Consider the following 16,407-nt stretch of genomic DNA (forward strand, 5'->3'; position numbering starts at 1 on the left):
ACACACACCAAGCTGCTTGTGGACAGGGATGTGGAACATAAAAATATCACTGTTTTTGACAATGAACCAAAAGCCAAAGGACATGGCTTACCAAAAGCAGGAAAAGTGAATGGTCCTGCTAACTTGAGATATCAGAGCTGAAGGAGATTGGGGTGGACAAAGCTGAGGCAGAGTAGGTTTAGACAGGGAAGGAAACAAGACAGTTTGCTGTAGATGCCATGACATGCCACCTTTTCCCTCATTTTTCACTCTTTTCAAAACATCATTTTAAAAGCATATATACTGATATAAAACATATATCTAAAACACTTGATATTAGAAAAGTTTTATAAGTTTATTTCATAGGGGCTTTAGCTATTGGATATTTCATGGAAATATTTTTAATAAGTATTAAAAATAAACATGCATAGAACCAATTATAATAAATAAGAAGGAATATTTATCAGAGCCTCACTAGATATAATTTAGCATACACAAACAGGGCCTATTATTCCTCAGTTTGATTTTGTACTGATATATTTCAAGAGTCTACCCAAGATCCTGAATTCTGAACAGTGTAAGCAGCCCTTTAAGATATAACTACACTATGACCAACAGAATTTTTACATTATACAGCATAGTCTGAGTGTGCAGTTAGATCTTAAAGACACTTTGAGACAGTATCATTGATTAGTTCCAAAAGCAGGAATATCAAGGATGAACAAGTTCAAGCTGTAAATGGGAGAAATGGCTGCATTACTTAAGGCTATGGGTATTGTCTACAGACACCTGGGATAATGAATAGAAACATTGTGCAAGGCAAAAACACTGAAAGAAAGAATTATGGGAGACTGATTTTGACAAAATATTACTACAGACACTTTTTACTATTTTTCTCTTTCATATTTAAATACACACTGCAGTTAAGTCCACAAGTAAAGTGAAAATATGGTGAAGCAGCAATGGAAACTGATTTAGTAGATGCAATTAATCCCTCCATTCTTAGATGAAAATGTTAGAAAGAGGTAAAAGAGGGTTTGTACAGCAGTGTTAAGGCTGTAACTTGGGGTGAAATAAGCAACTTCATCAAATTAAAAAAGAGAACAAATAATCACAATGTATTTGCATTAAAAATTTCATAGTGATCCCTTCAACAGAGGACTCCACCCATAAGGCATAGCAGTGTCCCCCACAATCAGCATACAAATAGACCTGCCACATGCACACTGACAGGATTGTCTACTGCCTACAAAAGATGCCCATATTTACTTGATTTTAAAACAAAGTTTATAACCAACTTCACGCAATTTGTTAAATCCTGAAGTTCCCTGCAAAATACAGGATTTAGCTGGTAGTTCTTGCAATTTAGGGTGCCTCAGTCACATAAATTTCAGAAATGCTTCAGTTATGTAAGTTTCAGAAATGCTATAATGAGTGCAATTTTTCAAAATACACAGTTTCATTAAAGTCTAAAATAACAAGAGAAAGGATATCCTCAACTATATGAGTAAAAAATTATTTACCAGTTAAATTCTCTACACTGCTCAAATGTCAATAGCTATATAGTATTTCAAATTTTGGAGAAATAAGTAAAATCTAGTTTATCAAAATAGCAATGGTCTTAGAACCAAGCAAAATCTTAACTAGCCAAAGGAACAATAAAAGGGAGATATATTTAACCTCAATTTCATAATCATTATAGACAGCACAGACAATTTGATGGCTATTTTCTTTATAAAAGCATCCCTAATTCTGCTCCTCTGTAAGGCAGTTTTAGGTCACAGTTCTTACACAACTTTCATGCTTTTCTTAAGCATGGAAGCTCTAGTTTGATACAATTCAATGAAAAAATTACACATACAATCCCTCATCATCAAACTTCCTTTCCCAGTACATCAACTACAGACTGGTGACCAATAATATACATACACTAAACCAACAAAGACCTTTTCCAAAATACAATCTTTGAAAATGTATCTGCAGGAGAAAAATGTATGATTGCAGGCAGAAGCTTCAAGATTATTTCAGATGTGCAGTTTCTGCTCCGAAAGCTAAATGCATTATGCAATAACCTGTTTTCAATTTTCATTCAGAACAAAGATGATGAAGGAAAAATTTTAATATTTCAAGCACATAGCATCCAGTGGATTGTTTATAATCCCAATTTCCACAAAACTGTGCCTTCCTTTAGCTGAAGTCTAAATGCTGGTTCTTCAAAAGAAGAATTGTGTGAGCCTCTAGTACACAGCTTTTCTATTCAATCAAGTGCACCAGCCTATCGTATTTAAGGACTTGCCTAGATGAAAACTGCTACTCATTAGCTGTGTTAGGTATTACAATTCACAATTCCAGCCTGATGACTAAAGGACCCTGATCTCACAAGGTCTGATTGTGAGATCTCATTCCCAAGGGTTTACAATGATATAAAAAAATGTAAATACTGAACACATGCCAAGATTACAAGAATCAAAGTTAAGCTAGCTACTAGAGCCATATTTTATGAATCCAATTCCAATAATGTCAATTGCCCAACTCTGATTTTGTGCATCCATATTTTTAAGCCATATGCTGAAGAGAAACCAGTACAGCTTTATCTCCTGTCAGTTCTGCCCCAGGACTGCACACTATTCCTGGAAACAAAGTACAGCACAGTGTGCAGCATCATCCGGGAAGTGCTTGGCTAACCATGGACTTCAGAAAGATGTTCTGCAAGCAGTCAGTACATCAGCACTCAAAATCAGACAGTGGCCGGTTCTTACTCTGGGCCCTACCTTCAGAGGAGTAGAGCTATGTAGATAGTTTGCCATTTGTAAAAAGAAAAATAAAATTTAGTAATGTAGATGGAGACAGGCAACTGTGACACTGTGTACCCAGAGACTACACTGCATTGTAGACAGAAATATCCCAGACACCTTAAAAACAGTCATGTTGCCACTGAACATAAACAATTTTGAATGCAGAAAGGAATGGTGTAATTTCTATAAGCAGGACAGGAGCAAACAATATAATTACACTTAAATCTCTTCAAATCAGCCTGCTTGCCATTTATGGCAGTGATGAAATCCAACAAGTGGGTTATTTATTAGAGCTTCAGCACTCTGGGTATTCAACATCGCTTTAAAAAAGCATTGTAGGTGCTGCAATGTTTCAACAATGGTTCTTGGTCCTTTCTTTAAAATGTGGCTGAACCTGACACTAGGAAGTCAAACCCATTCCCATAGCCTCAGAGCAGCCTGTCCTATTGAACTGCAGAATTGTTTGCAAGCCTAGCACTTCCATTGGCTGTCTTTGCAAATAAATGTGGCATTTAGCCAGTGAGCTGCTGAGCAAGAGTCTCTCCCACACCAGAGTATTTTGCACTGGAGACTGAGGAGTCTGAGTGACAGCTGCCTTCACTGACACAGCACTCAAGCTGTTTCATTGCCCTTATTTTTGAGCAGCCCCTTACAGCAGGGATGCCCAAAAGACTCTGTAAAAAGAATTACCCTTTTTTCCCAGAACTGCTTTTCTGGATTCTCCTAGATCAGCTCATGCTTTAACCAATGCTGCCTGGGAGAACCTTTCCAGCAGGCGACGCCTTAAAGATGAATGCTTCCAAATTTCAAATAATTACAAGTGTGCAATGTGAATCTGGAACAATTTTAGAGTCTTGTCTGAAGAGTTAGATTACTACCAGGAAAGCAGATACTAAAGCCTATATGCAGGTTTTGTAAGTGCTATTATTTAATGTCTCAATGAGTTATAAAACTCTGCTAAAACAAATACCCTGGAGGGGGTACAGCCTACCAAACAGAATAAGTATTTTTCAAGAAGTCACTGCCACCAACTGATTCACCATCATCTTGATTATTAAATAAACATCTAGGAAAGCCATCTCTATTTTTAAAAGACACTTTTGCCTGTCCATGGCTTGAATTCATTCAGTTTTCTGCAAGTTTGCTATAAAGGTGTAGGTTTCAGGTAAAGCTTGTTTCTTCGGTGACAAGCAGCACAATTCTTCTTCTAAATAACATAACTGCCTTCATACGTGAATACACTATTTAGAAAGCTGATGTACAACTTCAAATAGAAAAACAACAATTAAATTGTCACAGAAGATTTTGCAGGAGAGATAAACACAGTAAGCAAACTAAAAATATTCACTTAAACTGTGAATACTGTGTAGTAGTATTAGTTTTTAAAATGAAGATAGAGATGCCTGATGAAAAATACAACCCAGTCCAATACAACAATCTGTTTGGATTTATCTGCTACCTAAATTCTGGAATAGACTTTTGGACACCAAGCCTTTAAAGTCACATTTTAACATTTTTCTGAGGACTCTTTTGCCACATACAAGGATGTTTTTGGAGCTCTCATTTTTGAGATCAGCCTTCCAATTTGTGCAAGACACTTGGTGAATTCCACCCACATACAGATTCCAGTCTGCCCACTGATATGGTATTGAAATCAGGAACAAATGCATATATGGAGCTCTTTTGGCATTCCTACCATTCTTCAAATCCTACAATTTCCTATGCTTCTCTACTCTTACCATGCCACTTAGAAAAAAACAATTCATAGCTTAATCCAATGATAAGATTCCTGTTTAAGAGAATTCAATGCTCTTGTGAACATTAAGATATTAAGAAATTGCTAAGCCTAGATCTCGAGCTTCAATGGACCCTTTTGTTTGCAAGCTTTGACTTTAACCATCTGCAATGCAGTAAACTAGTAGCTTTTATTTCAATGTAAAAATGTACCTAAGAGTAAAAATAAAAATCTATGCTATTTGAAAAAGAAAATATGAAGACTGTCAATGCTTCCATATCATATCTTTGACAAACAATTTCTTGTTACAGCAATAATAAGCAGAACTTGTGTATACATGAAGATACCTTTATCCTTCTGTGACACTTGCTTAAGGACCCTGGAATTTTAACACTTCATGCTTAGATAAAACACTTTGAATCCCTGTTGTGCTTCTTCCTGGAATGATTCAGCAGTATACCAACCTGCCTTTTGGTTCCCTCCATTATTAAAATAACCAAAGCTGCCACTGGGTTGTGCCTGTGCTGGATGCCTCCATGCAGAGGTTCCTGCTCAGCGCTGTAAGCGCTCTGTGGCACCAATATGGCAAATGCACCAACATTCACATTACTTCGCAGAAACAGTCCTCTGTAAATGTCTGATCACTTTAAGGAAAAGCCCTAAACATTTTATTTGGGAAGGATTTACTGCATAGCATCACAGGGAGAAATTAGGGCTTCCTGTACCCAAGAGAACAGTGGAAATCCACAGTGAAATCCTGACACCATCAAAATGAGCACAAAACCCTCACTGATTTCATGGGAAGCAGAAATACACCTGGACTGACTCTGGACAGTCTGTATAATGCAGAATACAGTCCAATTTCAGTGTGCATTTTGTTAGATACACTTTCATCTCCAAGTAGAAACTATTAGTAAGTCTCAAAGCTTCATCTGCACAGTTTTGCTTATTAGCTGGGAACTCAGGCTAGAGACCTGCATATTAAAATTAACCTACAGTAGGACAGCCACAAGGAGAAAGCTCTTTTGAGGACCACAGAAAAACACTGCACAATGCTAGTGGCCTCCAGCCTACAAATTGAATTCATGACTTAATATGTTTTCTTGCTTTATTTCAGTTTAAATGCAGAACTTGTGTTATATCAGAAAGCCTGAGGAAAGTTGTAATGATTCTAGGCAGTGACTCCTCCTCACCCCTGTAATCTCCTGGACAGAAAGAGAATCAGAATGTTCAGCAGGCATCAGCCATTGGCAGTGTGTATGTAAATTGCACACAAGTCTGCCTATTTGGGAGGCTTTGAAATAACAAATTGGTTCTGTTTCTCACTTATCCAATCACTGGATCTTGGTGATGCAGCTCAGCAAACACTTTTTTAAAAAAGCAAAGTCTCATTTGTATTCTGTTAATCTCTTCTAAAGCCCTTCAGAAGAAATATTACTTTAATTTTATATCTTCCCCAATTCTTCAAAAGCCTGTAGTAGCTCATGGAGAGTGGATGAAACCTAAAGCCCATTAGTGGCAGACTCCCATAGGGAAAGTTCTCCCTCAGTCTTTGTCACGTAGGACTCCTGCACTGCAGCGTGATGGTCCGATTACTGTGAGATCTCCATCCCTACTGCAAACACAGCAAACAAGTTTATTAACAGCCATTACTCATTTTCTACAGTAGTTGTGAGCAGGCAGAGTGCTGCTTGCCAAATGTGAGCAGCAGTAATAGTTTGTATCTACACAGAGCTCATATCAAATACAGTGAGCAATGGGCTTCAAGGTGAAAAGCAGCAGGTGGGTTTAGCTTGATTGTTAAAAAACCCAGCAATTTCAAATTACAGCGACAATGCAGTCATTAGACAAATAAATTCCCAATAATTACGTAATTTAGATCCAAGAAGGATTAGGGTGCCTTATTACTCACTTATTTTACACTCCAGAGAAACAGATTTCTTTTTCTCTATTGAAGAGATTCAAGGAGCCTTTCAAACGTTTGATATAACCAGCAAATTGAACTGCACAGTACAGTAGGTAACTGCAGCATGCACTAATTTAGCTGACATCGAAAGCAGTTAAATCTTTTCTCTTCACCAGTGAGAGAGAGAATGGCTAACCAGTCCAGAATTTTCATATGTTCAGATGAGATCTTAGCTGGGAATATCACAGATCAACACTCGGCTTTAAGCATCACCACAGTTAACAAAAAATGCAGTAAATCAGAGAGACTTACTTTTAAACAAGTTATTCCACAATTAAAGATATGCACTAATTCTGCAACTAAATAGCCAAGTTTTTGGCAAGAAGTTGAAGTATTCAGATATTGCCAAGCAGGTGCAGCATTTAACTAACTATAATGTTAGTTATAGCTCCACAGCCTAAGGAGAGCTTTCCTTGACTCCAGCTGTCCATGCACACTGTGATTGTGGATTTAACACCAATTCATTCTGCTTAGGAACCACAGCAGTTGAAGAGGGCAAGAACATACAGGGAGATCTACCTTATGTTCAACTTCATGTATCCACAGAAGGAAGAAGAGCACTTTCCTTCCCAAGATTCACACTCAGCATCCTCAAAGACCACGTAAATATCTTCTCAAGAATGAAAACTTACTATTCTCTAAGTGTTTTAGAGCACACCACCTACCTCTCTAGGCACAAAAGCCTTCCATGACACAACTGGTCTTATGCATGTTATTTTTACTACTGATTTGGGATCTGAACCAGTGCACTTGTACAGACAGGACAAGAAACCTAATCCTATGACTTCAGTGTTGAAGCCTGCTAAAGTATGTCAGCTTCTGCACATTTTGGCAATAATCTTAATTTCAATAAAATTCTCCTTTACTCATGAGCACTAGGCTGTTGCAACACTGTGGGCATAACTGTATTTAGTCCAAATACCCTTTTAAATAATCTTTTTTCATATTTAAGATATCACCACCAAAACACAGTAGGGAAAAGATGCATTTTGACTTTGGAATAGAAATGTTGCAGCATTAATATTTTGAAGTCAAAAACCAGTGAGAAGCTAGGCAATTAAAAGACATTTATTCTACCTGATACACTGTCTACAACATACTGGACAACTTCTTTCTCTGAAAATATCAAAGGGTAAAAATGTACCAGAAAAGACAATCCTCAACTCTAGAGGAAAGGGAAATATGCATAAGTATGTCCTTCCTTTTTTTGTCTCTAAGTTCCAGCTGCTCAGTACTTCCCATCACACACATGGGGTAGAGTGCTTTCAAAAACGTAGCTGTCCAGAACTGTAGGACAAATACAAAACAAACCACCTGGAAAATACCTCATCCTCTTGAAGCTGACTGGTAGGCCTCTCCCAGCACTGAAAATTAGATTCTCTGGTCATAGCACAAGTAGGCTTGTCATGGCTCTAATCCCCAGACTGACCCTGTCTCCAGGCACAGAACCTCAGAGGAGGGCTTTGGAAAGCAGCTGCTGCAACCCCTTCCACAGCAGGGTGGGCAGCAGGTGTGAGCCACAGATCTGATGTGCCATTCCAATTTCTACCAGGCTTTGGGTGATTCATGCTCAATCCCTCCTTCCATCTGCCATGGAGATGTGGAGTTTCTTTTCATTGCCTCTTTCTCCTTTCCTCATGCAAATTTTTCAAGGCTTGGTAACTTAACTACTCCTGAGGATACCTGTAATGTAAAGAAGTTTAACCTATCATCCTTCCTTTCTGCCCTACAATTACCTCTAAATGACAGCCTGCACAACTGCAATTTGCTGTTATTACTAACATGTAATCAGAGAACTAAACTCATAGGAAGGAAAAATTTAAGGAGAAAAATCTATCTCCTGTTTCAGACCATCCATCAGCCTATCCAGAAACACCACAACAAAAGAGCACTACAAGACCCAAACAGAAGGAGTGAACCTTTCACCATTTGTTAGAGTACAAGCCCTAAACACACAAAGGCACATTACTCTGAACCCAGAGGCAGGGATGTCATCCTGACTACACAGATCTGCAGCACAGCTACAGTTGCTATTGTTACACACAACTATGTTTGTGTTAACTTGTGCCAAACATTGGCTATTTGGGAACCTAGGGAGGCAAGCTTTCCAAGTCAAGCAATGACAGAAACCCCACTTCTGATCTTATTTAAATTACTTTAATGGTATTTTACAAAGCCTTTCAGCATCTTTCTTGTTTTGATATACTTAACAAGCTAATTCCCAAGATTATTTATTGCACTGCTAAAAATCAGAAGCCCAAAGACCAGAAAGTACATGTCAAACTGGTTAAAACTATAGGAAGCACAGATGAAAATGCACTCAAGTAATTACTTTGCCTCTACAGGTCAGGAAGTCCATTTTCCTTTCTTAAATATCTATTTCAGTCCTCAGCATAAACTAATAGGCAATTGTAACAATACGATCAGGAGTTTAAGCCAGAAATAAAAGACAGCAAGTTTTTGCAGCCTATTCATCATTCTGGAATTACTGCATGTAGTCACAGTGATCTTTTGTGCTCACACTCACACATAAGTGTCAGACTTGTCTTTTCCCAGAAAAATCCAAAACAAAGGGAAAAAATCCTGGGAATGTCTTTTTTGACAGACATACAAGGAATTGTTTCCAGAAGGAGGAAAGTTTCAGGATCAATAGTAAAATAGGCAAAAAGTACCAGGATGAGGAAGAAACAAATGCAAATAAATTCACATTTTTATCTGTAGATCTATTTTTCTATGGCATTATTATAGCCTAGAAAGTGGTAAGACCACAGCAGACTGTAATCCATAATTTGAAGCAATTCACTGAGACTTTGCACAAAGACCACTTCTTTTCATGTCAAGCAAATAATCTTAAGGAGTAACAAGGCCAGTAAACTAAACTAAATGGCAGACAATTTCTTGCAAATCATAACCCAGATGCCATTTTTGGATGTTACTGAGATATCACTGATATAAATTTAACTTGCTTGTATAGAACTGTGTGTGTCTGTACATGCCAAATACAGCCCTCCTAGTCCACCCCTTGGACATGCAAGAAAACCAGGGGCTGCATAATGTCAGACTCTTGTCTGTCAAGGATCAGGGTGTTAAACACAGAGTAGAATCTAAAACCTAAAGCATGGTAGTTGAAAATGATCTGATCTTTATCACTGCATCTTTTATTTTCCTCTGGCAGCATTCTTCTACTTCATTTTCTTTAATCTAGATGAAATACTGTTTACAGTGAAATCTATGTTTCATATGCTACTCTGCCTGCCTTCTTGGAAAGCCTCTACTCTTGCTGAGACTAACCTACATTAAACATGCATCAAGTTTTAGCATACTTCATCCCCAACACATCTGTCTCCAAACTATTTTGGGATATTTGAGAATGACAAGATTTCAAGGTGGAAAGACAGAAGAAGTAATGGAATCACAGAATTACTTGGGTTGAAAGGGGCCTTTAAAGACAATCTAGTAGCAATGCCCCTGATACGTGTAAGAACAACTCTCACTAGACCAGGTTGATCAGGACTCCATCCATCCAACCTGGCCTTGAGCACTTCCAGGGACAGGGCATCCAGAACTTCTCTGGGCAACATATTCCAGTGCCTCACCACCGTCCCACTAAAGAATTGCTTCTTACAATCTAATCTAAACCTCTCCTCTTTCACTTTAAAACCATTTCCCCTTGCCTATCACTACCTGCCTGCATAAAAAGGTCACTCTCCCTCTTTTTTATAAGCCCCCTTTAGGTACTGGAAGGCTGCAATGAGGTTTCCCTGGAGCCTTCTCCAGGCTGAACCCAACTCTCTCAAACCATCTGCATAGCCAAGGTGCTCCAGCCCTGGAACATCATCAAGGTGTTGTTCTTCTGCACATTTCAGATCAGCCTATGACCAGAAATAACTGTGGGGTTTATGTCATGCTGCTCCCACAGCATGGCAAAACATATCTAACTAATGTGTTCAACATTTGTGTTGCAGAGCCATACCCCGTAACACTATAAAAAAAAAATGGAAGCATGATTATTTTTCCATGAACAGCAGCCAACTGTTATCCTAATTTACAAACTGACAAGTTCCTCTATGGAACACATTGCCAAGATAATTTACCAATATGTCAAATTTTACATAGGATTTAGTTATGTACTATCTTTTGTTTCTGTAGTTTCCAAGCCATTACTCCTCCACTAGGATATTTTTCCATTTTTCAATTTGTAAGTTTCAGCAGTAACACAACTACTTCTAGTTGCACTACACAATTCATCCCCCCATCTGAGAAGTTGTATGGCAAGCATCAGCCTTGACTAATTCTTTAGAGGCACAAGTTTCCAACAACATTGGTTCTCTCTCACAATTGATTATCTGCTTTTAACCCTAACAAAAACTAAGTTTTAATTCATCACGGCTTAAGGTAAAGCAGACACTAAAAACTAAGACTGCATGCCACTGAACTACTATCCTCTCTGGAAATCAGGAGCTCAGAGACTCCTTTTCACAGCTATAATAAAGCTTTTGAATAGCACTGTATTTATCATGCATTTATTACCTATGCAGCTGCATATTTAGCAAGCTAATGATATCCAGATGAAATGAAACCAGAGTAACACATTCAACACCTGTATTTGTCTTGAGGCAGCAAACAAGACTGGTAATTTTTTGACTCTTGAGATTTTTCTGATTAAATGTGAATTAGGGAGAAGCTATCATAGGCTTGATAACTTTTTTAATTAAAGTCTTTTATTTTTAGGTTTGAATGAACACGGTTTGGTTCATTGTTTAGTACCATAGAGAGGCAGACTACTTGATTTGGATTTTTAACACCTGTTTTGCTTTACAGCTCTAGAGAAACTTTAGCCAGCTTTAGACACACTCTGGTATCTTTCTTACCTTCCTGACTGAAAGCTCTTCCATATCACAGTGAATTATGTCAGCATGTACCGACTAGAAGTGACACAGGTCTGGAGAGATGGGATCAAAAGCTTTGTTGTTATGCTCAAAGGACACCAGGTGGTGGTGCAAGGCTCCTTAGTAGCAGATTTGCATTCCTTACATTCTGACATTCACGTTGTCTTTCTCTCCAGGCTACCTTCTCTCCCTCAAAACATGCACTGCTAAAAGCTTTGAGACAAAAATTGTAATACTGGGCCTTGGAAAGTCCAGCCAAGATGTTTCTGACAGTATTCTCAAGTGGATACCAGCAAGAAGGGGAAGAGTAAGCCAAGCATGCACAAGCACTTTTTCCTGAGCAGTGTCCCTGATGCCAGACAGAAGGTAAGAGTGGTGTAACTCCAAGTCATCTGGATTATTCCAACCCACTCCATGTCCCAGCCTGGCCCTAGGCAGTCATTAATAAGCTTTACCAGGCTACTATTTAATGAAAACAGTCTGGCAGAAATTTTACTCTGCCAGCTTAAAACTAGACACGGCATTCTTAATATTTAAATTTGACACACTCTGACAAAGTTGTCAGGAACATTCCTGTTAAAGTCTTGTATTTACAAACTATCAAAATGCATTTAGAACTTTAGGGAAACAGTGTCATGGTTAATAAGGCTCCACAACATAAACCATTTACTTTCCCCTTTTTTCACTGTTTTATGCTAAACATATAATTTGCAAACTTTCTGTCCTGTTCAGTCATACAGTTCAGAAACAAAGGATATTCCTACTTCTAACACAACACTCCGATACAAGATAACTATCCACCACATCAGACTGCAAAGCCTCTGGGTAGAGCTTTTGAAGAGCTTTTATGACTGTAAAGGCATAAGGACATCATCATTCAGGGCGTTCACAAAGCTCCTTATTTAATTGAGAATGTCCCATAACACAGCAGCAACAGAAAATTCTACTACTAAAGAACTTTGAGGGCAAGAAATCAAGTCAGTTATATATTAACTGACTATTTTCAACATGCAAAGCAAACAAATTCAATCTGTGAAATAATTTTATTACTTTGGGCAATGAATTCTTGATAGAAATTAAATAATCTGGCAAAAGATTAATATCAGCACCTGACACTTATTCCTTCTATAAAGAAAAGCTTTCTACTTAGATATTAATTTCAATTTCTGTACAAGAGCTATGAATATTTTAAGGAATGCCCTTTTTTTTTTTTACTGTGACACACCACACACACTTGCAGGTGCAGAGCACCTTTTCATGGCCTGTTACAGCTACCTGGCACAGCATTAGGGTTTGTGCTGAAATTCACTTTCACTTGGCACCTCCAGTGCAATACACAGATTCCATGGAATAAGAACTGACAAAGGGGAAAAACTGCTGCTGTTTGCAGCTCTGCCTACAAGGGCCAGCAGGCCAAGAAATGCTGCTCTCATGAGAGTGCCTGGGAAAAATGGCAGATTTCTATATTAACTCTGTAGGTCATAAGTTCGGTGCAAACTCTGAAAGAGCATTTAAACCAAAGCAGTTGTTAGTAGCTCAAATCATTTTTAATAATTCATCTGTTTTCTGCACTCTTCCTGCTGCAATTCTTGAATACTTCAGATCTACACATGCCAACTATTATAAACTATAAAGCCTTCTTGTTACAACTAGCTTCAAGCTGAAAAAAAAATTAAAATCTCATCCAATAAAACTCTGATAACAGCAGGCCCACTGTTTTAATGACTAAAATTAAAAGCTTTATTCATATTGCAGAGCAGTCAGAGACAAGATGGAGTAAGCACCGTTCTGACAGGCTCTGCACTAACACAACAGGAGAGAAGCCTCTGCACTTAAAGACTGACAAGTCTAAATTATTAGGGGATTGTTTTTAGAAGTCTGGGGCACAGAACCCCACAGCCTGAAGGAATATTGGCCAGTGCAGAGGAAAACAAGGGAGGAGAGAAGTCAAGTGAATCTACTCTTACACAGAAGGTAAACATTAAGCAGAATCCACCCAGGAGACAGTTTTCAGTGAAAATATTTCAGTGAACACTGATTTAAAGCAAACATAAGATACAAAATTCATAGGTTTCTGAAGTAATATTGTGATGAAACTCCTGTAAAAGCAAAGCAGATCCAGAAATCCATCCTACTTTATAAAAAAGTATCATTTTCATAGTGCTTTTAATATGCTCAAGACTTCCTCTACCATATCACTCTACAAGTTAAAATATTATAACTACAGCTTCCCTCATGTGATTAATAAAGCATTCATTTTCAGTCTCTGGAAGGATTTCAAACTGAAATAATGTGGAGTTTAGACCCAGACTGAAAAAAAAAATCATTTAATAGATTACTGGAAAAAATAATTGCTACTTTAACTAGATAGGCTGAGTCAATTCTAGTAATTAAAAGGATGAAAATGCTGAAATGGGTACTTGCCCTTATGCCTCCACAGTGTGAAAAAAGTAACCATCAAGTTGAAATCCAATCAAAAAGCGCTAAAGATGAATAATGGGGATGGGAGAAAAAGCACAAGGACAGGAAAACAAACATGTCTGTGAGAATGAACCCACATGAATGCTCTTACAGACTGCCATGTATCAGTAACAAACTGCCTGAAAAGCAGCAATGACTAACCTCCACATTTTAGTGAAACTGTGCATCAGGCTCACACAGCAAGGCAGAGCTGGAGGTTTGAGTCCATCCATTTGAAGGAGGAGGCCAGGAACACCATAGAGAACCAGATATTTCACATAAAAAAAAAGAACTTGAGCTAAAGCCAGGCCACCTAAAACAAAAGAAAAAACAAAAAACAAAACATACCTTAAACAGGTCCTGAGACATTTAAAAAACCTGTTAATACTGATTACCTCCAAACAGCAATTATTCCAAAAACTAAGGCAAGAACCATTGCTTGATAGGATACACAACATTTGTCTCTTGTCAAGAGACACAGCACACAAGCCCATGCATTTAGGACATGAGACACATATACAAAATGGTACTCTCATTCCAACATGAAGGCACAAATATGCATCTGTAGTTCCACTCTCAAAAATCTCTGGACTGTGGGTGTTGACTGCTATAAAAAAAACAAACAAACAAACAAACAACTGATTTATGTTGAGCTAAAAATCAGAATATACCAATATAAGCAATGAGCATTTAACACAGGGACAGTAAATTTATCGTTGCAAAAAAACCCCAACCAACCACTCTACACTTGCTGCTCCAGAAGATCCATAACCAGTGGTTATAGCTGCACATTATCCTGACATCTCCACAAACGTTCCATGCCCTGTCAGATTGAGTCCCCAGAAAATACCCCCTACCAATGCCTTGTGAAGGCTGATCTGGAACAGAGGCTAGACAGATTTAAAGAATAAAGTAGGTATTTATTAAAGGCCTCAATGGATACACCTTGGGCAGTATAAGAGCCCAGCCAGGCCTACACTCAAGATGGACCCAAAATGGTCACAACATGGATGACTGGTCACAAGGTCTCTCACTTTTATAAGTTCAGGTCCACCAGAATATTGGAGTTAATTGTCCAATTATAGCTTTAGGTTATGAAGTCCCATCCTTCTTGTTTCTCTCTTCAGCCCACATTGTTTATGCTCTTGGACCTGAGACTGGGGAGGTTGTCCTTGGTCCCAAGCTAGGAAAGGAATTGTTTTGTTTAACTACTCTGTGACGAGAGCTTACCATCCCTTAATATGAAGCTCAGAACTGCATACAAAAGCAGTACAGAATCTGAAAAATATAAAAGCTAAAACCTAAGGCATCACTACAAGATCCTCTTCTGCTGCATCCAAGGCATAGAAAACTGGAACTCCATTTGGCATAATGCTTAAAGCATATTTCAGTTTTTAAACCCACAGACAAGGTCTTCTTAAGGTCCTGTAGCTGCCTTAATTCCAAAGGAAAAATTTCATCAGTGTGCTTGCTCACAGCCTCAGGTTATGACACAAACTCCAGCATCTTAAATAGATCTGAGATGAAAATCATACATATTCTCATTATTATTATTATTATTATTCATGCAAGTAACAACATTCAAATGCATTATAAAGGAAGATGATTCCTACTAATATTCTAAATGGTTTTTGTTGAAAAACACAGTATTGACCAATAAGTAAAAATACAGTAAAAAGCAGAGGCCAACACCTTTACAGAACTGGTGAGGTCACTCCTCAAGGACCCAATGACTTTGATGAACTTCTCCATCTGACAGCTGACATACAGAAAATCTCACCACAAAGAAGGGAAACTAAAATTATACTTCAATACAGCAAAAATTATAAAATGCAATTGCTACAGGTCCTTCTACTCCAGTGCTCTGTTTTTGCTCAGTTATATTACCTGACTTGACTGAAGGACTTTAGACGTTCAACACAATTTTAAAGCCTTCCAGCAGACAGTCCTAGGAGACTAAGTTTTTAGTCTGACTGCAGCAGTACAACCCCATGAACACTTAAGTAACCTGTCTTTTTTTTTTTAGGGGGGGGGGGAAACATCTCTATTGCATTCTGCTGACTAATGAGTATACTATGGATGACAGCCAAAAACTACACATTAAAAATTCATCTACTGTTTAACAACCTAGAGTGAAATTCTGGCAGTAATAATGTAAAATGCAAAATTCCTGCTGACCTACACATGGCCAGTATTTTCCTACAACAATACAACATTTTCAGTTTTGATATCATAATTTATGCACACGATAAGAAACAGTAGTGCCATACAAGATAAAAACTGATGTTAGAACAAAATACTGAGACATGAAGCTTATGTTGTTTTACTTCAGGGAAACAGGCATCAAGTATTCAATAACATTTTTCCCTGGAGGAAAACAAACAATCAGAAGCACAATTTGGATACTAGCCAATTAGCTCCACATTAGATTACTGCTAAATCATCTGTACAGCCAAATTTCTGCTTTAATTCCCTTCTCATTCAGTGTCTCATTTCTTTTCTGACAAATTTCATTGGAGAGTTGAACACTGACACCCACACAAACCACTTATGAAGATCACAGCTGTCTGTGCAGTAATAAAA

General features: G+C 38.0%; 1 protein-coding gene across 1 annotated transcript in view; it reads right to left on the minus strand.

Moving 5' to 3' along the window:
- HHAT (hedgehog acyltransferase) overlaps window positions 1-16,407 on the minus strand; it is a 147,232-nt gene that overhangs the window by 115,778 nt on the left and 15,047 nt on the right. The window contains exon 7 of the mRNA XM_058802321.1: window positions 13,987-14,137. Within this exon, the coding sequence (XP_058658304.1) occupies window positions 13,987-14,137 (151 nt within the window). The remainder of the gene's footprint in view (window positions 1-13,986; window positions 14,138-16,407) is intronic.

The sequence above is a fragment of the Ammospiza caudacuta genome, chromosome 3 (genome assembly GCF_027887145.1).
Source record: "Ammospiza caudacuta isolate bAmmCau1 chromosome 3, bAmmCau1.pri, whole genome shotgun sequence".
Lineage (NCBI taxonomy): Eukaryota > Metazoa > Chordata > Aves > Passeriformes > Passerellidae > Ammospiza > Ammospiza caudacuta.